The sequence below is a fragment of the Trachurus trachurus genome (assembly GCF_905171665.1).
Source record: "Trachurus trachurus genome assembly, chromosome: 23".
Classification (NCBI taxonomy): Eukaryota; Metazoa; Chordata; class Actinopteri; order Carangiformes; family Carangidae; genus Trachurus; species Trachurus trachurus.
The window spans coordinates 2,702,289-2,729,163 of NC_139912.1; the positions used below are offsets into that span (position 1 = coordinate 2,702,289).

At 41.3% G+C, this 26,875-nt stretch overlaps 1 protein-coding gene across 1 annotated transcript in view; it reads right to left on the reverse strand.

Moving 5' to 3' along the window:
- The window catches only part of grip1 (glutamate receptor interacting protein 1), an 80,328-nt gene continuing 53,453 nt past the window's right edge, over positions 1 to 26,875 (reverse strand). The window contains exons 7-25 of the mRNA XM_083999066.1: positions 26,087 to 26,232; positions 25,122 to 25,269; positions 23,755 to 23,924; positions 22,804 to 22,941; positions 21,491 to 21,640; positions 20,544 to 20,730; positions 20,127 to 20,272; positions 17,912 to 17,992; positions 17,467 to 17,536; positions 15,563 to 15,708; positions 13,983 to 14,127; positions 12,150 to 12,289; positions 11,030 to 11,221; positions 10,332 to 10,485; positions 7,930 to 8,041; positions 4,891 to 5,001; positions 4,166 to 4,282; positions 3,911 to 4,057; positions 1 to 2,877 (exon numbers count right to left, since the gene is read on the reverse strand). Coding sequence (XP_083855192.1) covers positions 2,575 to 2,877; positions 3,911 to 4,057; positions 4,166 to 4,282; positions 4,891 to 5,001; positions 7,930 to 8,041; positions 10,332 to 10,485; positions 11,030 to 11,221; positions 12,150 to 12,289; positions 13,983 to 14,127; positions 15,563 to 15,708; positions 17,467 to 17,536; positions 17,912 to 17,992; positions 20,127 to 20,272; positions 20,544 to 20,730; positions 21,491 to 21,640; positions 22,804 to 22,941; positions 23,755 to 23,924; positions 25,122 to 25,269; positions 26,087 to 26,232 — 2,803 coding nt within the window. The 3' untranslated portion in view covers positions 1 to 2,574. The remainder of the gene's footprint in view (positions 2,878 to 3,910; positions 4,058 to 4,165; positions 4,283 to 4,890; positions 5,002 to 7,929; positions 8,042 to 10,331; positions 10,486 to 11,029; positions 11,222 to 12,149; positions 12,290 to 13,982; positions 14,128 to 15,562; positions 15,709 to 17,466; positions 17,537 to 17,911; positions 17,993 to 20,126; positions 20,273 to 20,543; positions 20,731 to 21,490; positions 21,641 to 22,803; positions 22,942 to 23,754; positions 23,925 to 25,121; positions 25,270 to 26,086; positions 26,233 to 26,875) is intronic.

The following is a 26,875-nucleotide window of genomic DNA, read 5'->3' on the forward strand; positions in this document are numbered from 1 at the left end:
CATAACACACACACACATACATACATACACACAGTGTGGCCAGTCCAACAGGTGTAAACAGTAGAAAAAGAATCTTATTGAACTGCTCAGTGTCATCATCATCATCATCATCATCATCATCATTATCATCATTATCATCGTAGTCGTTCACATAATTATTACTTTTCCAGTCTGCAGTTCGTTCATGGCACAGAACTTAACAGTAAAACCCTCTGTCTCTCTATCCGTCTCAGTAGGGATGCTCCGATCAGTACCAGCTGACGATAATTATTGGAAATCACACGGTTTCTCCAAATCCATCATGGCCGACAGGTCTTCAAACGCTTCAACGACTCGTTTATTATCTGAATATTAACATTTTCTGTCACTAGATCTGAAAAGTTCGTTTTTAATTTCTGTGCTGATACCAAAATATTTTTCTTTTTAAATATACATGTATTTTTATTTTATTTTTTTTACAAAAGCCCACTCTTAATAATATTTGTCACCATAAGGTCCATTATTTAGTAGCTGTTCCTGGGCTTTTCACTTGATCAGATACAATTTGCCCAGTTTTCATGTTTTTCTGAAGATTTAAATTTCGTAAGTGTTAATTGAGAAATAAATTGAGTGTCTAGTTTTTGTACCTTGCGGCTAATGCAGAGTTCTTCTCCAATGAACTTTGGGGTTGTTTTATTTTGGATGTATGTGCAACTTCCCTTCTTTACCTATCTTTACCTACAACAACCTTTACCTCGCACCTATCAACTCTCAACCATTCAACCATAACCATCTTTGACCTTGTGCCTAAACCCGACCTTTGGCCCAATCACAGTGCTTCTGCCCCAAAGCCCTGGTACTTTTTTTCCACTTTGCCGCACAGCTTTAGATCCAGTTGTGCAAGACGTGCAACAAAGTGTGGGGCGGCGTCACGGCTTCTCAGATTGTCAACCAGCATCTCTGTGCTGAGTGTGACTGAGTTCTGACCAGCGATGAATCACGTTTGGCTTGACATTTAAATGAAATAATGTCGGGGTTTTTTTTTTTTTAAACGGTTCCCAATTACATCAATCACCCCCTTTCCTTTCACACCCTGATCGGAGCATCCCTCATCTCCTTGGCAACCTGCCTCCCCCATCAGCAGGTTCTGGATTCTGGACCGGTGTCCTATCAGTCTTTGTGCTGCTGTGGTTCTTGGCGGCCAGAAGCCATGTGGTTGTGGTTCTAGTAAGACCAGCGAGACCAGGAGTTCACACACGGTTCTGAACTCGTAGTAGCAGCGGCAATGGTTCTGGTTCTGGTTCTGGTTCACTTTCCTTGAATCCTCAACCAATAAGACCATGAGTAAGAACCAACCGTCTTGGACCAGTAAGACCATTGGTACCAAATTTGCTTCTGTGACCCTGAGACCATGAACCAGAACTACGTCATGAGGCAGTTAAGACCACCGGCTCTTTTGCGAAACCAGTTGCCATGATTCTGTTATTACCAAGACCCATTCATGAGTCTTGGACCAGTAAGACCACTGGTCATGGCTCCAAGAAGCCCCAATTTTTAGACTAGAAGAACCAGCAACTGTTGATCTTATACCAGTAAGACCTTTGACTGTAGTTCTGGTTTCAGGAGAGCCAGTAGCCATGGTTTTGATCTCACTAAGACCAGAATCGAAGTGTCTTGGACCAATAAGACCACTGGCTGTGGCTCTGACTTTCAGCAGGACCAGTACCAAATATGCTTCTGTGACCCTGAGACCATGAACCAGAACTACGTCATGAGGCTGTTAAGACCACCGGCTCTTGACTTTTGTGAAACCAGTTGCCATGATTCTGTTATTACCTAGACCCATTCATGAGTCTTGGACCAGTAAGACCACTGGTCATGGCTCCAAGAAGCCCCAGTGTTTAGGCTAGAAGAACCAGTAACTGTTGATCTTATACCAGTAAGACCTTTGACTGTAGTTCTGGTTTCAGGAGAGCCAGTAGCCATGGTTTTGATCTCACTAAGACCAGAATCGAAGTGTCTTGGACCAATAAGACCAAAGACTGACTTCAGATCCTGTAGTACCTAATCCTAGACTTGTAGAACCAGTAACCATTGGATCTTAAGACCAGTAAAACCCCCGGCCGAGGCTCTGGCATTACTAGAACCACCGGCCATGACTCTGGGCTAGTAGAACCAGTAGTTGTACCAGTAGTTGTACCAGTAGTAGAACCAGTAGCCATTAATCTTGAACCGATAAGACCAGTAGCTCTGGCCGTGGTTCCAGTTGGATCAGTAGTTATAGTTCTGGTTTCAGTTTGACACCAGTTGTACCAGTTTGCGTCACTGGTCCGGGTGAAAAGTGAGGAGTTGCTCCGGTCCATCAATGTGCTTTCAGACTGCTTCAGCAGTTCAAGGGTCAAACTTTAGTGGTCAAAGGTCAAAGTTCATCCAGAGGGTGTGTGTAGCACCATGGGGGGTCCACATCCAACCAGTCTGGACGGGTCTAATCCAGTGTGGTTCGGCTTCGTATCGTTCTCCTCGTTGACCTCTCAGTTCCAGTCTGGCTTGGACCAGTTCAATCCAGTTTTGGACAGTTTTTGTTGTTGTCGTCTGCTATGAGGAGCTGTTGTTCACCTGCCCCATCCCAAGCCCCGCCCCCAGCCCGTCTCCAGGTTGGCTCCACTTGATCGGACCGCCGCCGTCCTCCACTTGGCCGATGGAAAGCTCGGACGGTCCCAGCTCGCTGCCGATTGGCTGAGGGGAGTGGCCGCTGTTGTTGGTGCCGTCGTTGTGGTTGGCCAGCACGGAGGTGGAGGTGGGGTTTCGACTGATGACGAGGTCCAAGCGGTTTGGAGACTCTGCGATCAGAGGAACGACGAGGCAGCAGTCGAAGTCTCTGGTCCGTACGTGGTTGATCTGGAAGACGGAAAGAAAGCGTTAATCTGGAGAGGGAAGGAAGATGAACAATAAAGTTCTGTAGTGGTGGTCCAACAGGAGAAAAACTCAACAACTACTGGACGGACAGTCCTAGGGCGGGTTCACACCTAAAGGTCCTTTATTGTCGGCTTATTTTCACGTTGGTGAAACATGTAAAAAATCACAAAGTTGGCTCATCATGAAAGCAGCTCTTGTTTACAGAGTCCATGCATCTCCTTGAGTGAACGACTTAAATGATGCGTAAAATGGTGCGATTCCTGTGATTGGTGCGGACGGTGATCACAACAGAAATAAACTGAGACAGTTCACTTGATAGTGGACCAAGACCAGCCCTACGAGTCGGACCAGAGAGCGGTTGTTTGGTCCGCACCAGAGTTAGAGGTCAGCGTTCACACAAACCCAAACCTCACCAAGGGGACAAATGCTCCAGGGTTTGGTTCAACTGGACGAAACAAGGCTGGTGTGGACGCAACCATAGAGTTTGGTTGAATTGCCCAACAGCTGTTACTTGTGACATGAGAAGACACTTCAGATCCCTAATCCCTGACTGCCAGGGGCTCGGCATACTCAACAACTCTTTAAAGGGGAAATATGCAACATTTGTACCTTAATTAAACTTCTTTGGAGTCATTGTGATAGTAAAATGACTAGTTCCAGGGAGAATGGAGGCTCTCTGCCTTCCACCTAGCGTCTCTTGGCTGAAAACCAACCTTGTAAGATCAGAGCCTCCGACCCGGTGTCCCAGCTCTCGTCTCATGAGAAACATGGACTACTTTAAATTGCTACGTCACAAACACGCCCAGTAATCTCTAATCTCTTGTTCATGGATTGATTCTTGAGTTTTTACAAGAGGGAAGATATGCACTCTGAAACTGTAGGGGGAACTCCGAAGAGGAAAAAAATGGCGAAAAAGCGACCGGACTTGCATAGTTCCCCTTTCTATACTCTAGTTTACAATCAATTACCTGTAAAACTAACATACGTAATTCCCATGATGCTCAGGGTTACGTACCTGTAGTATTCGGTCGAAGGCTCGGAGGCCGCCCTGCTCCGCCGGGCCGCCTGGTCGGATGTTGTTGACGTAGACGCCGCGGTCCAACAAACCGTCAGAAACACTGAAACCAAAATCCTCCAGGTCTGAGATCTTCTCTAGGGTCAACTACCGAGACAGACAGAGAAACACTGTTAGAGCCACAACAAACTTCCTGTCGTGATGGCGTGATGCGATGCGAGGCGTTCAGGGGCCTCGAGGCGGTCGGTCGGTCACCTTGTGGAGCTCCACAGGGTTCTGGTTCAGGATCTCGTTCACTTCCTGCCTCATCTTCCTCATGGCGAAGGCTCGTCGTTGGGGGTCCGAAGGCAAGGTGTTGGACCTCGGGGTCACCTGGGAGAGGTCAAAGGAAGAACCATTAAGAACAAATGTTGACGATGTGACATCACACAGGTGTCATCAGGTGTCAACTAGGGATGTCAAGATTACTTGTTTTCACAATTAATCGCGGTATTAAACGTCACAATTAACTGATCGTAAAGATTCCTTAATACCGTCACTTTCTGAAAAAGATTATGTCGGAACTATATCGGCAGATGTGGTGCCAAAGTAAAGGAAAATGCACAGATACTGGTCCATTTACCTAACGTAACACACTAGGAATTTAAATGTTAGCATATTATTTGTAATTTAAAAAAAAAAAAGATTAAAATAAACTGAAATATTTGGTATAGATGACAATTAATGACTTAAATATTTCGAACACTTCCCCCTGGGGATTAATAACTGGTCCTATATTAAGAGATTTGTAATGTAATTATGTTTTGACTACATTTGATTTTACACATTCATAGTGTTGTGAAATTTATTGATGCATAATAATCGTGATAATCGTTAATACCATGATTATTTTTCTGACAATAATCGTACAAAGAAAATCTATAATCGTGTCATCCCTAGTTTCAACAGCCTTGGGGGGGGTGGGGGGGGGGGGTAGTTACCTGTGGTCGGGAGCTGCTGCGCTCCTGGAAACTGGCCTGGCGTCCCAGCGTGCTGCGCAGCGGCGTGGGGTCGTGGTTCAGACTGAGGGTGGAGCCCGACATGATGGTTGCCTGGAGACAGCCAATCAGAGAGAGACAATCAGTCAAAACCGTCCAATCAGAAGTCTGCTGGCTTCTGGTCCGATCAAAGCTACAGAGAGATTAGAGGCGACCTCACGGCCGCATCATGACGGACAGGTTTCTACTGACTTCTACTTCTAGACTCTAAAGTTTCTACTGACGTTTCTACAGCAGAAACTACTGGTTCTATTGACACATTTAATGATCGATCGACCGATAGAACAGGAGCTACTTTTAGTTTGATTAAAGTGATCTACTGTTATTTTTCCACTGGTCGGCTTCTATGGCACAGAGGACCAAAGGTGTCACAGGAAAAGCAGTAAAGCATTTCTTTCATTTCACATCCTAAGAGACAATGAAATAGAAGAAATGGAAAAATTAAGCCGTCAATAGATGCATAAGATTTTAAAATTGATTCACAAAAACGGCATAAAAACTAAAACTTTTATAAATACATGTATTGATTCATCCAAAACTCTTTGAAAAGTCATTAAAAAATATTAAATTTCTATTTGTGGAAAAAAAAATATTGATGAAATATCCATTAGTTTATCAATTATGTTTACGATTACTACTATTTTTAATGGGTATTAAAATATAAAATTAAGGAAATGCTTCATCACTTCTCCTGTGACATCACTGATCCTCCATATGACTGACTCCGTGTTGTTTTCTACTAACTAACTTGTTTCTTATGGAAGCCCACTTCCGCCGCTTGATGAAAAAAGAAAAATATAGTAACTCAAAATAATGACATACTACCGGTAAGTCAAAAATAATGAGATAATAACTGAAAATTATGAGATACTAAATCAAAATTATGAGATAATGACTCAAATTTATGAGATACAAAATCAAAATCATGAGATAACTCAAATTTATAAGATAATTACTCCAAATTATGAGATAATAACTCAAATTTATAAGATAATTACTCCAAATTATGAGATAATAACTCAAAATCATGAGATAATAACTCAAATTTATAAGATAATTACTCCAAATTATGAGATAATAACTCAAATTTATAAGATAATTACTCAAAATGATGAGATACTAAGTCAAAATAATGAGATAAATCAAATTTATGAGATACTAAATCAAAATCATGAGATAATAATTCAAATTTATGAGATAATAACTCAAATTTATAAGATAATTACTCAAACTCATGAGATAATAACTCAAATTTATAAGATAATGACTCAAAATGATGAGATACTGAGTCAAAATAATGAGACAACACAAAATTATGAGATAATGACGTTAATTATTATATAAATATTATATAATAACGATATAAAAGTTATAATATCTTATTTATTTCATCAAGTAGCAGCAATGGGCTTCCAACGTTTCTTATAAAGAACCTGCTCTACTTCTACTTCATCTTCTCACATCACTCAACAGGTGCCCACCCGTTGGCCAATCAGAATCAAGGACTCATCATCATCATCAGACGCATGCATGACCGACAGATCTGCTTCATGACGGGCAAAAAACAAAACTACCCATCATCACAGGCTTTTGCGCAAGCTTCGTTCTCCCCCAGCATGCCTTGCTCAAACTGCCATGCCCGGTTGCAACATGACCCAGTGCCACGTGGTGATTGGCTTAGAAGCTGAGTGATGTCACTGAGATGTCACAAATAACGTCACCATGGTTACTGCTGCTGCGGCCGCTTGCTGCTTTTAAAGGGTGCGTGTTAGAGAAGTCACATTCAAAACACAGCTAACATGTCGGATGTTTGACATTAACGCTAAGAAAAGACCAGAGTAGAGAGAGGAGGAGGAGGAGGAGGAGGAAGAGGAGGAAGAAGAGGAGGAGGAGGAGGAAGAGGAGCAGAGTTAGTAGAGGGGAGGGAGGAGGATACCAGAGCGAGGAGCTGCGTCTCCTTCCCAGACTCCTGGAAGAGAAGGAGTCATTTCTCTTTTCAGCGCAGTCACTAACATTTTACATTTACTGCTGCATTTCCACACAAGCTCACAACACCAGAGCAATGCACACCTTATTAATATTAATATTATTATTATGTTGATAGTTTCTTTTCCTAGTGTAGTTATCATTGGATCGTCATCATCTGTGCATGCTCATTTTACACTTGTGCATACTCATAGTTTTATTTCAACTCTTTTGTTATGAATAGGAACTTATGCTTTCTTTTTGCTTTCGTATTGCTTTCTTTTTTGTTCTTGTTGTTGAATTGTTTTTGAATCTTTGCGTATTTTTTGGGGAGGTGTTTTGTATGGAGAATTAAACCTCTCCTGCACTTTAATTTCTGTTTTTGTTATTGTCCTAGATTTTTATGGTGCAAATAAAACAAACTAAAACACAAGTTTGAAACTGTTAAAAAATGCTCATGAAATATCAGAATGAAGTAAATGTTGGTCGTTTCTAGGTGGTACAGGGTTTTGTTGCACTTATAGAGACGTGTACATTTTACACAGGCTAATTGAGAGAAAGCAGATTATTTATATATTATTTAGATATTTATAAATCAGAAATCAGAGAAACCTTACGTTACGTTATGTACTTGCATATTCAAAATAAACACACTTAATTTCACTACTACTGCTTCTGCCACTCCTACTCTTTTTTTAAATAAACTGTATTGTGTTTCACATTTTAATTGTTTACAGGTTTTTAGCTAATAGGAACAGCAGGGTACAATGTTTTAAATGAACAAAATCATATTGAAAATCAGTAAATTAAAATATTTTCTTGTGAATATATAATTTATTTCTCATGTAGACACACTATACTAATGTCTTTTACTAATGTGCTAATGTGCAAATTTTGTTTGTGTGTTTATATGAGATAGAGAATTTGTTTTATTAGAAGACTATAGAAGCAATATTTGTGCACTGGTTTTGTATCTATAATCAATACCTATATAACTATAGAGTCATAATAACTCACCTCCAGCTCTCTGAGGATCCCGCTCTGACCACACGTCTCCAGATCCTCCAGAGCCTGAGACCAGAAGTTCTCCTCCTGGTCCGGTTCGGTCCCGTCGTGTCCCACAGTGAACCTGGGGGAGAAGAAGGTAAGGTCGAACCGTCAGCCAATCAGAGAGCAGAACACACACACACACACACACACACACACACACACACACACACACACACACACACACACACACACACACACACACACACACACACACACAGAGAGAGAGGAGGCCAGTGACGGAGGTTTCATGCTGCTGGAGGTGAGAGAGTCTGGTGGTGGTGGTGAGGTGGGCGGGGCTTTGCAGTGACATCATACACCGAGTCGGTAACCAAGGAAACGTCACTTCCGGTCAGAGCCGTGAAGGGAAAACAAACCGATTCCCCCCGTAGACATACAGTACGTGTGAAAACGCTGCATTTTAAACCTTTGTCTAACACTTGTCCGCTGTCATGTCTTAGTTTGAATCACTTGTATCTGCTGACAAAGAGCTACAGATGGAAATTAGCTGGGAGCTAAATCTGGTGCAACCATCTTTTCATTTTTTCCTTTAAATGATTTATGTAATTGCACATTGTCCCTTATTAAACAAATAAACTAAACTAAAAATTTGTCTTATTTCTTGTCAAAATGTCTCATTTCTAGTCAAAACTAATCTCTTTCCACTTTAAAGAAGACTCATCACCAAAAATTAACTTGTTTTTGGATAATTTTCACTTGTTTCAAACAAATTTTCACTTGAAATAAGTAGAAAAATCTGCCAGTGAAAGCAAGTTTTTTTTGTGCTTGTAATAAGAAAGAAAAACTTGCTCCACTATCAGATTATTTTAAGTGAAAATCTGCTTGAAAGAAGTAAAAAGTTTCTAAAAACAAGCTACTTTTTATGTGATGAGTCTTATTTTAAGTAGAATGAGATTTGTTTTGATTGGAAATAAGACAAATATTCTTGGTAAGATTTTGAGTTGTTGCAGTGCAGATGGATGTGACTGACTGTGAAAGAGCCAATATTTTAAAATGTACGGACAACAATCAACCCGGACCGTGATGAGTTTTTTAATATCTAGCTCTTTGTCAGCAGATTCAAACTAAGACATGACAGCAGACAAGCGTTAGACAAAGGTTTAAAATGCTGCGTTTTCACACGTAGGTATGTCTACGGGGGAATGGGTTTGTTTTCCCCCACGGCTCTGACCGGAAGTGACATTTCCTTGGTTGCCGACTCGGTGTATACACATCCAGCAGGTGTATGATGATGTCACTGTGGTGGTTGGTGGTGGTGGTGGTGGGAGGGGTTAAAGGTCACCAGGTGGAGGTGTCAGCTGGAGGTCAGACAGGGGGACGGGACTGAAGGGGTTAAAGGTCAGAGGTCAGAGCGGTACCTGCTGTCAGAGATTAGACCGCTGGGCAGGTGACAGGCTCTGCAGACAGAGACACACCGCTACTGTTACTGCCGTTAGCTCAGCGCTAGCAGCCGCCACTCGGTGGAATGAGGAACGCTAGCACGCTAACGTCATGTGGGAATCTAGAAATGTTTCAAACTTCATTTAAAAGGTCCAGTGTGTAAAATGTGGGGGGAAAACCGTGACATCCAGCGTTCAGATTCTAGATTGCAGCGCTCAGTGACGGTGGTTTCCCTCATCAAACTCATCAAATACACAATCCAACAACTCAACAACGCTCTGGTGGACAAGTTGTGACCTGCACATTCACCACGCTATGAGATAATAACACAACGTTACCACACAGAGTTGTTTTAGAGGGAAATACAGAGACTGTTGATGAAAAACTGTCCCTGAAGGCAACGCGCATCAGTGGTTTTGCATGAATTTCCCTCTAAAACAACTCTGTGTGGTAACGTTGTGTTATTATCTCATAGCGTGGTGAATGTGCAGCTCACAACTTGTCCACCAGAGCGTTGTGGAGTTGTTGGATTGTGTATTTGATGAGTTTGATGAGGGAAACCAAGAAATCCCATAATGAGCCTCCGTAGCGTAGCTCTGAGCAGCTCACGGCTCTGCTCCGCCGTTCTAAAAACAGCTTGCACCGACAATTAAAGGTAACGAACCTACTGCTATGACTATAGGGATTATGGCAATGGGCCAATTTGCCAAAATGTTGAACTATCCCTTTAAATGTCCGCTCAGTTTTTTTTTAAATTAACAAAATCAGACTGTATATCAGAAAATTGAAATATTTTCTTGTGAATGCATCATTTTTTTCTCATGTGGATTCACTATACTAATGTCTTTTACTAATGTGCTGTTGAAGAAGTTAAAAAAAGAAACGTTTTTAATCTGTTTTGAAAGAAAAGTCGTCATGAGAAACAGCAGAAGAAACATTTCTCTCTCTCCGTCTTTCTCTCTCTGTCTCACCCTCCGAGTGGCGGGCGGTCCCAGTCGTCGTCGCTCAGCCCCAGATCTGACAGCGGATTGGTTCTCTGGCGGGCGGAGGACGATGATTGGCTGTTGGTCGTCTTGGCGTTGCGCCACTCGTGGAAACTGTACGGAGACGACTGAAACGGTGGAGCTGCAAAAACACACAGACAGATATTTTATCACTGTTCCTCTTTTTTTTTTTAAACTTCATACCGCACTGCAAAAATTCAAAATCTTACCAAGAATAAATGTCTTATTTCTAGTGAAAATAATCTCATTCTACTCATTCATGACATTAAAAAGTAGCTTGTTTTTAAAGACACTTTTCACTTCTTTCAAGCAGATTTTCACTCAAAATAATCTGATAGTGGAGCAAGTTTTTCCTTCTTATTACAAGCACAAAAAAACCTGCGTTCACTGGCAGATTTTTCTACTTATTTCAAGTGAAAATTTGTTTGAAACAAGTGAAAATGATCTGAGAACAAGTTCATTTATAGGTGATGAGTCTTATTTTAAGTGCAAAGAGTTTAGTTTTGACTAGAAATGAGACATTTTGACAAGAAACAAGACAAATATTCTTGGAAAGATTTTGAGTTTTTGCAGTGTGTCAAACAATAATCAATAAGAACTATTTATTCAGAGCGTTAACTAATTCCTAGAACTACGATCACTATGGTTAAAGTTATAGAGTTTACCCGGCGAGGTGAAGCTGCTGTCGATGTTGGAGCCGTCCCACGACTCCACGGCGCTGTCGACCGACGGCAGCGTGCTGAACGCTCTCTGGCCGGTGGGCGGAGCCACCATGATGATCGGCTCCTCCTCCCCGTCCTGCAGCTCCGGGCCGAGGCCCAGGCCGGGACCAATCACACACGACTTCGGACTCGACACTAAAAAGACGTAAAAGAAACATGAAAACACTTTGTAAAGAAAAGTTTTGTTTTTTTTGTCTTTGTGTGTGTGTCAGAGTTATTATAGTTCACTATTAAACTAAGGCTAAAAGTAGCAGTGAAAAAACTGAAACGAAAATAAAAATGACAATTTTTCCAAAAACGAGAGCTAAATAAAAAATCCAATGAACAAAGCAAAACTAAGGTAAAGTAAAGTAGAGTCAGATAACATCAGCTTAGTTGTAGTTTTCTTAGAGATGTCTAAAGCTCAATATGGGACTTGGAGTACGACCCACAGGTAGATGAGAGTGAATGGAACCTGATGAGGACTGATGGGAACATTATGGGATGCAACTAAAAGTAGAGCTGCAACAATTAATCGATTAATTGCACAATAATCAAGTATTAAATTAATCGTCAACTATTTTGATAATTAAATAATCAAAAATTAGTATTTTTTTAAAGAAAAAAAGTCCAAATTCTCTGATTCCAGCTTCTTCAATGTGAATATTTCTGGTTTCTTTGTTCCTTTATGACAATAAACTGAGTCTTTCTTTGGTTTGTGGACAAAACGAGACATTTGAGGACAATGTCGTCTGGTGGTTTGGGAAACATTGATTGATATTTTTCAACTGTTTTTTTACATTTTATTGACCAAACAACTTATAGATTAACCCTTCAAATAATTGACAGACTAATAGATAATGAAAATAATCGTTAATTTCAGCCCGAACTAAACTAAAAACTAAAAAATTAAAACTAAGACTAAGACTAAATAAAAGACTACCGTAGTCAATTCCTCAAAAATAAAAAATAAACTAAAACTGCTTCATCACTTGTTGAACTTACTAAAAATAAAAAATAAAAAAAAAAATGAAGTGTGTGTGTGTGTGTGTGTGTGTGTGTGTAGGTGTGTGCGTGTGCATACGTTCTCCCTGCTTCTTGATCTTCAGTGTGACCGTCTCTCCCGCCTGCTGCAGCAGACTGATGGCTTCGCTCAGCGGTTTCCCCTTCAGGCTGCTGCTGTTGATCGCCAGGATACGGTCTCCCACGTGGATCGCCCCGGTCCTGTGACACACACACACACACACACACACACACGCACACACACAGAGAAACACACACACACACACACTGGTTGATTTGTTTGTTAAAGCTGCACACACACACACACACACACAAACTGACACTCTTTTCCCTTCTTCGTCATCTGGTGTCACGCAGCTGGCTCACTTTTTTTTTTTTTTCAACCGGGTGATATCACCATGGCAACGGAGGTGGAGGTGGTGGAGGGGGGTCGTCGTGGCAACGGGGGGCACGTCGCCATGGCAACCTGCGCTGCTCGCTCGCTCCATACAGCAGCGGTAGGTAGGTTAATTTTGGAGGATTCAGATCAACCCCTAAATGCCAATGAACGCCCCCCCTCCCGCCGACCAATCAGAGCGCAGGAAACTCCTGACTGAATTTATTTATAGGCAACGACTCTACTCTGTTTCTACTGCTTTCTCTCCTTCGGGATTAATAAAGTTAATTCAATTCAATTCAATTATTCTGCTGTTTTTGTGTGACTTTAATTTTTGTAACCTTCATGTTCCACTGATTCATCTAATTTGCATATTAATCACTTCATCCTTGTTATAATGACAAAACTAACAGGTAAATCAGCGGTTAAGATGATCAATATGATAATAAATAAATAATATGATAATGTATAAGAATAATAATAAAATATATCAAATGAAATAGATTAAAAAATGAAAGAAAAAAAGAGACATTATTCATTATCGACAGCAGAGGGACCTTTAAGACCTTTTTAAGACCATTTATATCAAAATGTAATACCTATTTCACCGCCCTGCCGGCAAAGAAAAGTGAAATCCTCGAATTTCAGAGCGTTTACTGTAAATTAACTGTATCATCCCACTATTTTTTTGCTCTTTGTGCTCTGCTAGGGATGTAACAATATCAAAATCTCACAATATTACAATACCTCAATAACAAGCCCATGATATTTATTACAATATCATAAGGCTTCATGATATCAAAAGCTCACTGTATGATAAATAATACCATATAAGCTCCACAGTACAAGATCTATTCCACTATCCATAAGTCAACAAGAAGAACATTGATCAAAAATAATCGTGGTTGACAAATGAAACTTTTGACGAAAAATGCAATATGGAGGAGTTAAATACAGCACAACTTTTAAGACCCAGAAATCAAAATTCAAGACTTTTTCAAGTCTTTTTAAGGTATTATTTCCAAATTCATGAATTCAATGCTTTTAAGACTTTTTAAGACCCCGCGGGAACCCTGAATATTATAATAAATAATATGATAATGTATAAGAATAATAAAATACATCAAATGAAATAGATTAGATTAGGTAAAAAAAGATAGAAAAAAAGAGACATTATTCATTATCGACAGCAGAGGGCGACGTCCTCCACTTCACTTCATCCTGAACCTGAACTCGTCTGATTTTAATTCATTATCATTCAGGATCAGCGGCGAATCGTCTGTTTTCACCGTTTCTGTCTCGTTTATATTCAACCTGCACAAAGACTTAAGGACGCAGCAGAAGGTCAGGAAACAAAAACAAAACATGTTCGGCTTCAGAATAAATAACAAAAAACAGAAGTAAAAGAACTTATTCCACCTCCTTACCTGTTTGTCTCAGCTTAGAAACTTTTACTTTCCACATTTATCTGTTTATAAATGTTATCTAATACGATAGGCTGCCTGTGCGTGTGCTCACCTCTCGGCCAGCCCCCCCTTGGTCAGCGAGGAGATGATGATGGGGTCGAACGGCTCCTCGGTGCCTGAGATGGTGATTCCCAGCGGGCCACCGTAGCGCTGCAGCTCCACCGTGTAGATGATGCTGCCCGACACTTCCTGTTCGTCTGAAACGGTGGATAAAGTTTTAAAAAAGGGTCGTTTAAAACTCTAGTGAGGAACTGTGATCTGGATTTTCATTATTTAATCGTTGTTTATTGTTTGAAAATATCAGATTTTAGAGGTTTTTGATTTGTTTCCAGGTCCTTGAAGAGGTTTTGAAGTGGGTAATTGAGAAAACAGACGATGTTTATTGCTTTTTAAGCATTGAGAAGGTTTTAAAGATCCTTCAGGAGGTTTCTTTTCTTTTCTTTTCTCTCAAGACGTTTTACTTGTTTCTTCAATGGTTCTTGGATCCTTAATGGAAATGTCCGAGGTTCTTGTTCTTGAGGAGTTAGATGTCCTTAGTGGATTTGTTTCCAGGTCTTTGAAGTGGGTAATTTAGAAAACTAACAATGTTTATTGAGCTTTTTAACCTTCGAGAAGGTTTTAAGGATCCTTTAAGGAGGTTCTGGGGTCAATGAAAAGGTCATAAAGGGTCGTTAGGACCTGTTCTATATGTTTATTAGGAGGTTTTGAGGAGGTTAGATGATGTTTAAGGTTTCTCTCTAGACATCTTGTCATTCAAATGGGTCTGGGATCCCTGATTGAAATGTCTGAGGTTCTTTGTTTGGTTTCGATGCGTCCTGAGCGTCCTTAGTGTGTTGAAGGAGATGATTGAACAGGTTGATGGAAAGGTTTCAGTGTCTTTGAGGAGAGTTTGAAAGCTCCTTACATAGACCTGAGTGTCTCCTTAGGAAAGCAGCTGTGTGGTTGTTGAGAAGTTTCAAACCATCACCGAGAAACTTTTCTGGCTCTTTGAGAAGGTTCAACGATAAGAGGTTTTATTCTACAGACTCTGATGACGCACAACTTCATCTACATGATCTGATATTTGTTTTTTTATTACTTTTACCTACTTTATTAACACATTGGCCCTGAAAACACACAGAAATCATCAAATCCAAATTGAAAAAATCCACGTCAGACGTCTCTGGTGGATTCATTCAACCACTTTTTCCCAAATATATGGAAAGAAAATCAACGCCTGCCTCTCCCATCCCATCCCCTGGATAAATATTTTTTGAACTATCAAATTAAAACTATTATACCTCTGGTTTTATGTGGTCTAACAAAGTCAAATTAAAAACTGGGAGAGAGATTCAAATGCACAATTTCAAACGCTCCAGGTGGACTAATTTAGTTTTTTATGGCGCTTTGAAGACGTCATGTGGTTCTCAAACTTTCTCACATTAAAAACCCCAAAACAGACTCAAAATTAGAAGATTTTGTTCCAGTTTTTCTCATCGGATCAGATTTTTGTGTTTGAAACCCACGATCAGATCAGTCCAACATGACGTCGTAGTGGAAAACACGTTGAGAACCAGTTTTAAGGCTCAGTGAAAAAGGACCTGGAAGTTTTTGAGATTTTTTTTAACGTAAATTAGAGTTTTAGATGCGAACCTGAGTTGTCTTCGTCTTTGCGGATCTTCAGCTTGACGAGCTCCTCACACTGCTGCAGGATCTGAACCGCCTCCTCCATCGAGCAGTTCTCCACACGGATGTTGTCGATGGCGAGCAGCTTGTCCCCGAGCTCCAACGTCCCCGTCCTGGAAGACACATAAAAAATATATATATATGTATATACTCATACACACTGTGCAATATCTCCGACCAAACAACATGTATATACTATAGTGTTTTTATTCTCTATTTAACCCTCCTGTTGTTCTCCTGGAAGGAAGGAAGGAAGGAAGGAAGGAAGGAAGGAAGGAAGGAAGGAAGGAAGGAAGGACAAAGGGAAGGAAGGAAGGAAGGACAAAGGGAAAGAAGGAAGGAAGGAAGGAAGGAAGGAAGGAAGGAAGGAAGGAAGGAAGGAAGGAAAGAAAGAAGGACGAAGGGAAGGAAGGAAGGAAGGACGAAGGGAAAGAAGGAAGGAAGGAAGGACAAAGGGAAGGAAGGAAGGAAGGAAGGAAAGAAGGACGAAGGGAAGGAAAGAAGGAAGGAAGGACAAAGGGAAGGAAGGAAGGAAAGAAGGACGAAGGGAAGGAAAGAAGGAAGGAAGGAAGGAAAGAAGGACGAAGGGAAGGAGGGAAGGAAGGAGGGAAGGAAAGAAGGACGAAGGGAAGGAAGGAAGGAAGGACAAAGGGAAAGAAGGAAGGAAGGAAAGAAGGACGATGGGAAGGAAGGAAGGAAAGAAGGACGAAGGGAAGGAAGGAAGGAAGGAAGGAAGGAAGGAAGGAAGGAAGGAAGGAAGGAAGGAAGGAAGGAAGGAAGGAAGGACGAAGGGAAAGAAGGAAGGAAGGAAAGAAGGACGAAGGGAAGGAAGGAAGGAAAGAAGGACGAAGGGAAGGAAGGAAGGAAGGAAGGAAGGAAGGAAGGAAGGAAGGAAGGACGAAGGGAAAGAAGGAAGGAAGGAAGGAAGGAAGGAAGGAAGGAAGGAAGGAAGGAAGGAAGGAAGGAAGGAAAGAAGGACGAAGGGAAGGAAAGAAGGAAGGAAGGAAAGAAGGACGAAGGGAAGGAAGGAAGGAAGGAAGGAAGGAAGGAAGGACGAAGTGAGAGATGGGAGGAAAAAGGATGGAGGGAGGGAACAGATTGGGTCAATTGGGTCAAAAAGGAAGGAAGAAGAAGTAAGGATGAAGGGAACAAAGGAAGGAAGGACTGAAGGAAGGGAAAAGGAAGGAAAGAAAAATGTAGGGAAGGAACAGATCAGGTCAAGAAAGGAAGCAGAAGGACGGACGAAAGAAGGAAGGAAGGAAGGAAGGAAGGAAAGAAGGAAGGATGGAGGAAGGGAACAGATTGGGTCAATTTGACCCAGAAGGAAACAGGAGGGTTATTATTATTAACAGTACATATTTACGTTTGTACATAGTAAATTCTTTATATTTTGTATTCCTTACTTCTTTGCTTCTGTTACAAGTGACAATAAATCAACAATAAATAAAAAATAAAAAGTCTTCTGTCTAAAAAGAATAGAAATAGAAAAAAAAAGGCAGAGAAGCCACAGAGTAAAAACCAGCTGCCTGGACAACAGACGCTCTTTAACTCACATTATCCGCTTCACACACCAGAACATATGACCTATAAACACACACACACACACACACACACACACACACACACACACACACACACACACACACAACGACACACACACACACACACACACACTCTGTCCTGGACTGTTAGCCTAATTAACCAGCCAACTACAGACATCTGACCGAGTTGAAACGATTAAACACAGCTGAGACTTTTACGTATGTTTGAGTTTATTCTAACATTGGATACTGAACCGTGTGTGTGTGTGTGTGTGTGTGTGTGTGTGTGTGTGTGTGTGTGTGTGTGTGTGTGTGTGTGTGTGTGTGTACCTGTGAGCCACGCTGCCCTTCTTGATGTCGGAGATGATCAGAGGATCACCTGGCTTCCTGTTGGACGGAGCTGCCGACATACACACAGAGAGAAGAGAAGAGAGAAAGAAAGAAGAGTTCAAACACAGACGGTGAATTATTGAACGTGTTTTTCCTTTAACTTCGACCGGATCGGGATTAAATGTTAACGAGAGAGAAAGAAAGAAAAAGATCAAAGCGGCAAATGTAAAATTCAAACGACAAAATGTGTGCGACCGACAACACGAGGAGGAGAGTCGAGGCCCGGAGATCTCACTCATTTCAAAATAAAAGATTAATTTCCCTCAACAAACTCTAAAGACTTTAAAGTTCAATAAAAACCTGCTCTTATTTTGAAAATATACCAGAGAAACATCTGGATCATTATCTTGCAGGAAGTCGTGTTCGGGTCGTTCTCTGTACTTACAGCTGATGGTGATGCCGAGCTCCACCCCCGGCTTCTTAGGGAGCTTCACATGAAACGTCCCCGAGCTGGGGATGACCGACTCTGAGAGACGGAGAGAGAGGGAGAAAGGGATGATGATGAGTGGAGGTCTCGCTTTCAAATTAAAAGAGATAGAGAGCTACGTGACTCTTTTAGAATAAAACATCCAAAAAAAAAGAGAGAGAGCTGTGAGATGATTGAAGGACTTTCTTTTCAAAATAAAACTTCAGAGAGTAGGGAAGAGAAAGAGAGAGCTGGGAGCAGTGGTGGTCTCTCTTTTAAAATAAAACTTCAGAAAGAGACGGAGCAGTGACGGTTGAAGGACTCTCTTTCAAAATAAAACTTGTGAGAGATGAGTGGAGGTTGGGCTTTTACAGAAATGAACTTTCAGACAGAGAGAGAGAAAGAGAGAGCTGTGACAGCGGGTGGTCCAACGCTCTTTTAGAATAAAACTTCAGAGGATGAGAGATACATGACGAGCTGAGGTCTCTCTTTTAAAAGAGAGAGAGAAAAGAGAGACAGACACTGTGTATAGAGCTTTTATAGAAACTACCTCTATCTACCTTTATTTTGAAGGAGCTTTAACGCAAACATCTACCTTTATTTTGAAGGAGATTAAATACAAACATCTACCTTTATTCTGAAGGAGCTTTAACACAAACATCTACCTTTATTTTGAAGGAGCTTTAACGCAAACATCTACCTTTATTCTTAAGGCGCTTTAACGCAAACATCTACCTTTATTTTGAAGCAGCTTTAACGCAAACATCTACCTTTATTTTGAAGGAGCTTTAACACAAACATCTACCTTTAGCTTTTGCTGCAGAGTTGTGTAACAGTGTGACACCAACACAGTGCGGCTTCTGCTCTCAGTTCCCTGTGATTATCATCAATGATATCTGTGATTCCTCCTCTGGAGATTATTCACTGTGTGTGTGTTTCAGTGTGTGTGTGTGTGTGTGTGCGTGACTCATCGCTGACAACATGTTGTGTTGTCTTCAGACGTAGGTGGTTATTTATAATAACTGGAGTGTGTTACATTAACAAAGAGTCTGACAAATTACAGGGAGAAGCTGCACACAGAGCGACTGTCAGGCAGCCAAACACACACACACACACACACACACACACACACACACACACACACACACTGACGTCGTCCATCTCTGCTCATTTACAGTGAAATTCACCATCAACAGAAAAAAAAAACACATATGTTTATCACTAATTATCAACAGCAGTGAGATTAATATTTTATTTATCATTTAATCCTGTGATTTAAATGTCCTAAAAACGTCCAGGCGAGTCGGAAAAGAGGAGATTTGAATCTTTCAGACGAGGTATTACATGAATATATTCATGTATGGAAATATAAATGCATCTATATGGAAATAGGAATTTATGATTTATTAGATGTGAATCTCTGGGAGTCGGTGTTCGGCCCCGGAGCGTTAAAGGGTTAATGGGATAGTTCAACATTTTGGCAAATCGACCCATTGCCATAATCCCTATAGTCATAGCAGTAGGTTCGTTACCTTTAATTGTCGGTGCAAGCTATTTTTAGAACGGCGGAGTAGAGCCGTGAGCTGCTCAGAGCTACGCTACGGAGGCTCATTATGGGATTTCTTGGTTTCCCTCATCAAACTCATCAAATACACAATCCAACAACTCCACAACGCTCTGGTGGACAAGTTGTGACCTGCACATTCACCACGCTATGAGATAATAACACAACGTTACCACACAGAGTTGTTTTAGAGGGAAATTCATGCAAAACCACTGATGCACGTTGCCTTCAGGGACAGTTTTTCATCAACAGTCTCTGTATTTCCCTCTAAAACAACTCTGTGTGGTAACGTTGTGTTATCTCATAGCGTGGTGAATGTGCAGCTCACAACTTGTCCACCAGAGCGTTGTGGAGTTGTTGGATTGTGTATTTGATGAGTTTGACGAGGGAAACCAAGAAATCCCATAATGAGCCTCCGTAGCGTAGCTCTGAGCAGCTCACAGCTCTGCTCCTCCGTTCTAAAAATAGCTTGCACCGACAATTAAAGGTAACAAACCTACTGCTATGACTATAGGGATTATGGCAATGGGCCAATTTGCCAAAGGGTAAAAGACGAATTGGAATGAATGGATTACAGGTGTGTAGTGTGTGTGTGTGTGTGTGTGTGTGTGTGTGTGTGTGTGTGTGTACCGGCCACGTCGAACTCGATCTCCAGTGTGAGCTGAGCCGTGATGGACGAGTCTCGGAGCAGCTGATTGGTTTCCTCCAGCGTGGAGTCTTCAGTAGGAACTCCATTTATGGACAAGATCCTGTCTCCGATCTGCAGGATGCCGCACCTGCACACGCACACACACACACACACACACACACACACACACACACACACACACACACACACACACACACACACACACACACACACACACACACACACACACACACACACACACACACACAATGAATACATGATATATAAATAAATAAATACAAACCTATAGGGATTATTATGGCAATGGGCCAATTTGCCAAAATGTTGTACTATCCCTTTAAAGACAAACTGGAATGAATGGATTACAGGTGTGTGTGTGTGTGTGTGTGTGTGTTCACCTCTCGGCCGGGCTGTCGGGGTCGATGTAGGCGATGAGCGGCGGCGAGGAGAGCGTTTCCGTGGCGAAGACCCCGCCCTGCAGCTGGAGGCCGAACCCCATGATGCCGTCGCCTAGCAACGTCACCTCCGTGGTTTCCGTGTGAACGACCTGACCGGCGAGACCGACGGTGCTGGACGCCAGAGACACTGACGGAGAGAGAGAGAGAGAGAGAGAGAGAGAGAGAGAGTCAGGGAGGAGAGAACAGAATAGAACAAATCTCCGAGAACAGTAGAGAACAGTAGTAACGAACCAGAGTTTAGCTATATATCATATTTTTCACGCCCTATCACCGTTTAGACAAATCTAAAATGATTGAAGACACATTACTATTTCTGTGTGTGTGTGTTTTGTGTTGCTGTGTGTTGTATTTATTCAGTTTGGGGGAATCACAGTGTCTAGAAAGCATCAGTGGCTCAGCTGACAGGGACAGCTAACGGTAGCTAAGCTAACGGCGGTAGAAGCTAACAGCAGGACGTCAGCTGTTAAAACTCTCCCGTTGTGGGACACGACATGAAACTACTCCAGTTAGCTCAGTCATGTTGGAACTCAGATATCCGCTGGAGAAAATATTTTTTCATGGAGCGTTTATTGAGTCACTGAGTTATTAAAGTTAAACAGGTAGCTAACCGTTAGCCCAGCTAATCTCTGATAACCATGACTAATTACAAAAATGTGCACACAGAAATAGTAATGTTTGTCCAATCATTGGTTTTATAAACTTTACAAACATCAGATTAGTCTAAACGGTGATATAGTGACATGAAAAATTAGATATATATAGCGAAACTCTCGTCCGTCACTATTGTTCTCATGCTGGTTTCTACCCGGAAGTAGAATGTAAACAACAAGGAGATTCGTTCTATAGACTAAAGGTCACAGGGGTCAAAGGTCAGTGGTCGTCCTCACGTGAGCTCTTGAAGTCTTTCTTCTTGTTCTTCCTCCTCATCAACGTTCCTCTGGGACTCGTGGGATACATGTTCCTGGGCAGCGTGCTCATGTTGAGGGACGAGAGACTATAGGCCGACATGGAGCCGGGAGAGAACGAGTGGCTGAGAGCTACAGAGAGAGAGAGAGGGAGAGAGAGTGAGAGGAGGGGAAGAGAGGGAAGAAAGGAGGGAGTAAGAGAGGGAAAGAAAGGAGGGGAGAGAGAGAGAGGGAGAGAGAGGAAAGAAAGGAGGGGAGAGAGAGGAAAGAAAGAAGGGAGTAAGAGAGGGAGAGAGAGGAAAGAAAGGAAGGGGAGAGAGAGGGAGAGAGGGAAAGAAAGGAGGGGAGAGAGAGGGAAGAAAGAAGGGAGTAAGAGAGTTAGAGAGAGGAAAGAAAGGAAGGGAAGAGAGAGGGAGGGAGAGAGAGGAAAGAAAGGAGGGGAGAGAGAGAGAGGGAGAGAGAGGAAAGAAAGGAGGGGAGAGAGAGGGAGAGAGGGAAAGAAAGGAGGGGAGAGAGAGAGGGAGAGAGAGGGAAAGAAAGGAGGGAGAGAGAGGGGGAGAGAGGAAAGAAAGGAGGGGGAGAGAGAGGGAGAGAAAGGAGAGGGAGAGAGGAAAGAAAGAAGGGGGAGAGTGAGGGGGAGAGAGTGAAAGAAAAGAGGGGAGAGAGAGGGGGAGAGAGGAAAGAAAGGAGGGGGAGAGAGTGAGAGGAGGGAGAGAGAGGGAAGAAAGGAGGGGGGGGAGAAATGTGGAGAGAGAGAAAGAGAGAGAGTGGGGAGAAGAGAGAGAGAGGAGATGATGAACAGAGATCATTCTTTCAAAATAAAATTTTAGAGAGAGAGACATGATGAGCTGAAGCCTCTCTTTCAAAATAAAATTCCAGAAAGACAGAGAGTGATGGAGAGAGATGGAAGGACTCTCTTTCAAAATAAAATATGAAAGAGAGACAGATGATGATGATTCATGATGATGATGATGAGATGAGGTCTGTCTTTCAAAATAAATCTGAAGAGGGCAAGAGGAGGAAGGAATGATGATTCTTTCAAAATAAAACAGAAAGAGAGAGAGAAAAATGACGAGTGGAGGTCTGTCTTTCAAAATAAAAGCGTCAGAAAATGAGATGAATGGTGAGCGGCGGTTTCTCTTTCAAAATAAAAAAAAGAGCGAGACGTGATGAGCGGAGGTCTCTCTTTCAAAATAAAAGTGTGAGAAAATGAGAGGAATGGTGAGCGGAGGTCTCTCTTTCAAAATAAAAGACCCCAACTTCAGAGAGAGAGAGAGGCAGGTAGGTGGACGTACAAGGGTTGTTTGTATGGCGGTTGTGCGATCTGGCAGCTGATTGGTCGGGGTGGTAGGTGTTGTAGTGGTAGGGGGGGAGGATGGGGGCGGAGCCTCCGGTCTCCCAGGGAAGGGGGCGGGGACTACGCTGCACCTTGACTGTACACACACACACACACACACACACACGGACATAACACAAACACACACACAGAAACACACACAGAGGACGGTGTTAAGGTTAAAAACAAAAGGAGAGGTTCAAGGTCGCTGCTGCGTCACGGCCGTATGAAAGATTACATGTTATTATGTTGTGATGTAATCTTTCATACGGACAGAACATCACATATTAATCAGGGTCAGTTAAGGTGTTTATAGCATGCTGTGGTGCATTCAGGGACAGTTTGTCTTTGTTTATAATGTGTTATGGTGCCTTCAGGGACAGTTTGTCTTTATATGTGTGTTTAGAATGTGTTATGGTGCATTCAGGGACAGTCTGTCTTCATATGTGTGTTTATAATGTGCTGTGGTGCATTCAGGGACAGTTTGTCTTTATGTGTGTGTTTATAATGTGCTGTGGTGCATTCAGGGACAGTTTGTCTTCATATGTGTGTTTATAATGTGTTATGGTGCATTCGGGGACAGTTTGTCTTCATATGTGTGTTTATAATGTGCAGTGGTGCATTCAGGGACACTTCGTCTTCAAATGTGTGTGTGTGTGTATATATAATGTGCTGTGGTGCATTCAGGGACATTCCGTCTTCATATGTGTGTGTGTTTATAATGTGTTATGGTGCATTCAGGGACATTATGTCTTTATATGTGTGTGTTTATGATGTCCTGTGGTGTGTTCAGGGACAGTCTGTCTTCATAAGTGTGTATGTGTATATTACGTGCTGTGGTGTGTTCATGGCCCATTGGATACGGTGTGTATCTACACTATGCGCGGTGCGTCGTGGGCTGCGTTCGTACCGTGCTGCGGTGCGTTCAGGGCCGGTCGTGTCTGGTGCTGAGGCAGGATCTCCATGCGGACGGTCTGACAGGAGGCCGAGAGCAGCTGAGTGGCTTCAGCCAGAGAACAAAACTCCATCGACTTCCCGTCAACGGACAGGATGTGATCTCCTGCGTGAAGAGCACCACACCTACACACACACACAACAAACACACAATGGGTTACATATAATGAAAAAAATAAGTTGTATGACCTCATGTTTTCCCGTTCTCTCAAAAGAACACGTCTGCAGGGAAGATGGCGGACAAGAGCGCCGCCATAGGTCCAGACCGGAAGTTGGTCTTCTTTTCGTGTATATTATTCGCCATTCGCTGTTCCACACCAAGGTTATTATAGTTTTAAAATGTTCATTCGTTTTTATTTGTATTTAGTTTTTCAGTTTAGTTTTTGTTAATTCTGCATTGTTCATTGAAGTTTTTATTTAGTTCTCCTTTTTGGAAAAAAAACTGTCATTTTTAGTTTTATTTTAGTATTTTTTCACTTCTAGTTTTAGTTTTAAACTTAGTTTTAGTTAACTATAATAACCCAGCTTCATACCAAAATATCTATTTTTATTTTATATATATATATTTTTTATTTGCAGTTACATATTTACCGTAACTGCATAATTTACAAGTTAACTGACTTAACTGAGACTGAACACGATTTTATACAGTATGTAAAACTGAGATGTTTGCAGTTAGAAGCCTAAAATCACATGGTTAGGTTAAAGGGGGTCCCCAACTTTTTTTTTTTTTTTTTTACCACTTTTTTCTAGAATTTTTAAATCTTTTTTTTTTTTTGAGAAATTTTTACCACTTTTTCTAGATTTTTTTTTAAAACTTTTTTTTTTGAGAAATTTGTATCACTTCTTTTAACTTTTTTTTTTTTTTTAAAGAAATCTTGCCACTTTTTTCTAGAATGTAAAAAAAAAATGTAAATGTTTTTGGAGAAATCTTACCTTTTTTTTCCAGAAATTTCTCTACCACTTTTAAAATTCCCGCCATTGGTTCTTATTTGAACTAAAAAAGTGACGTTCTTCAGTCTCAGAACAAATATTTGTGTATTTCTGGTGTTTGCTTCAAAATCTTGTCCAATAGCAGCCTATGGTCTAATTGGTCTAATTTGTGTCAATTTAGGGTCCTTGACATAAAAAAGTTTGAGAACCACTGACATAGTTAACACGTCACACTTTTTAGATCGATGATAATTAAAACACTCTTTCTCTTAACGTTCCATCTCTTTGTATCTATTGTATCGTCTCTTTGCATCGTCTCCATAGTCACTTCGATCTACTGTTTGAACGCAGCGCAGAATAAGTACCAAGACACACAGAGAAGTGACGTACCTGTCTGCTATGCTGGCTGGTTTCACCTTGTCGATGATGATGACCTGTTTGCTGCAGAACATGGAGGTGGACAGAGCGACGCCCAGACTGGAGCCCGCCGCCTTGGCGACCTCCACCAGCAGTGGCCCCGACGCCGTGGCAACCGAGTCTGACGAAGGAGGGAAACAGACAGATTTTTGAACGGCGGTGTCCCACAGGGTTCAATCCTGGGCCCGGGTTTATTTCACATCACAACGTCAAATTACACTGCTCAAAAAAATAAAGGGAACACTTAAACAACACATTGTAACTCCAAGTATATCACACCTGTGTGAAATCAACCTGGGATGATAACTTTGATTTACATGGATCATTTTTATGTTATGTTGTTCTCAACACACTCTACTATATATTGAATAACGATTTTAAACTGCAATATTTCATTAATTGAGATCTAAGATGTGTTGTTTAAGTGTTCCCTTTATTTTTTTGAGCAGTGTATTTATCTTTATACTGAATTATCTTCTTTAATAACAGCTGGAAAGTAATAATCATCCTCATTATTGATTATTGATTAAGCTTCTCGATGAGTACAGCATGAAATAGATGTTAAAATAAATGTTGCACCGACACCGTAGCAACCGAGTCTGACGAAGGGAATGGGAAAAACAGATACATTTTTGAACGACGGTGTCCCACAAGGTTCAATCCTGGGCTCGGGTTTATTTCACACACACACTGCATCAAATTATTGATCTATAAACTTAAATATAATTTTCAATAACAGCTGTAAATAATAATAATTCTCATTATCGATTATTGATTAAGCTTTTCATATGAGTGCATCATGAAATAAATGTAAAATAAATACATAATAAAGAAAATATATAAAATTATCTGGGTTAAGCAACAAGAAACTGATCTGACTTTTGACACGATCAATTTCTTATAGATTTAATTGATGTATTAATTGATCGGTAACTGACCCATCACTGAGACGTCGTACTCGATCAGCAGCGTGGCCTCCTGCCCGCACTGCTTCAGGATGCTCATGGCCTCCGACAGCGTGCTGCCATGGAGACGGATCCCGTCGATGCTTAGCAACCGATCGCCCGGTTTGACAGTTCCTTCCCTGGAGAGAAAGAGAGAGAGAGAGAGAGAGAGAGATGATGATGATGATGATGAACAGAGGTCTTTCTTTCAAAATAAAATCTCGGACAGAGAGAGAGTGATGATGAATGGTGAATGGTGCTGTCTCTTTCAAAATAAAACTTAAGAACCTCTTTTATTTTTTTCAAAATAACATTTTAAAGAGAGAGACATGATGAGCTGAAGCCTCCCTTTCAAAATAAAATTCCAGAAAGACAGAGAGTGATAGAGAGAGAGAGGGGGAAGGACTCTCTTTCAAAATAAAATATGAAAGAGAGACCCATGATGATGATGAGTGGAGGTCTGTCTTTCAAAATAAATCTTAAGAGGGCAAGAGGAGGAATGATGACTCTTTCAAAATAAAACAGAAAGAGTGAGAAAGGGAAAAAGTACGAGTGGAGGTCTCTCTTTCAAAATAAAAGCCTCAGAAAATGAGACAGATGTGATGAACTGGGGTCTCTCTTTCAAAATAAATCTTAAGAGGGCAAGAGGAATGATAACTCTTTCAAAATAAAACAGAAATAGAGAGAGAGGGAAAAATGACGAGTGGAGAGGTCTCTCTTTCAAAATAAAAGCCTCAGAAAATGAGGCGAATGCTGAGCGAGGGTCTCTCTTTCAAAATAAAA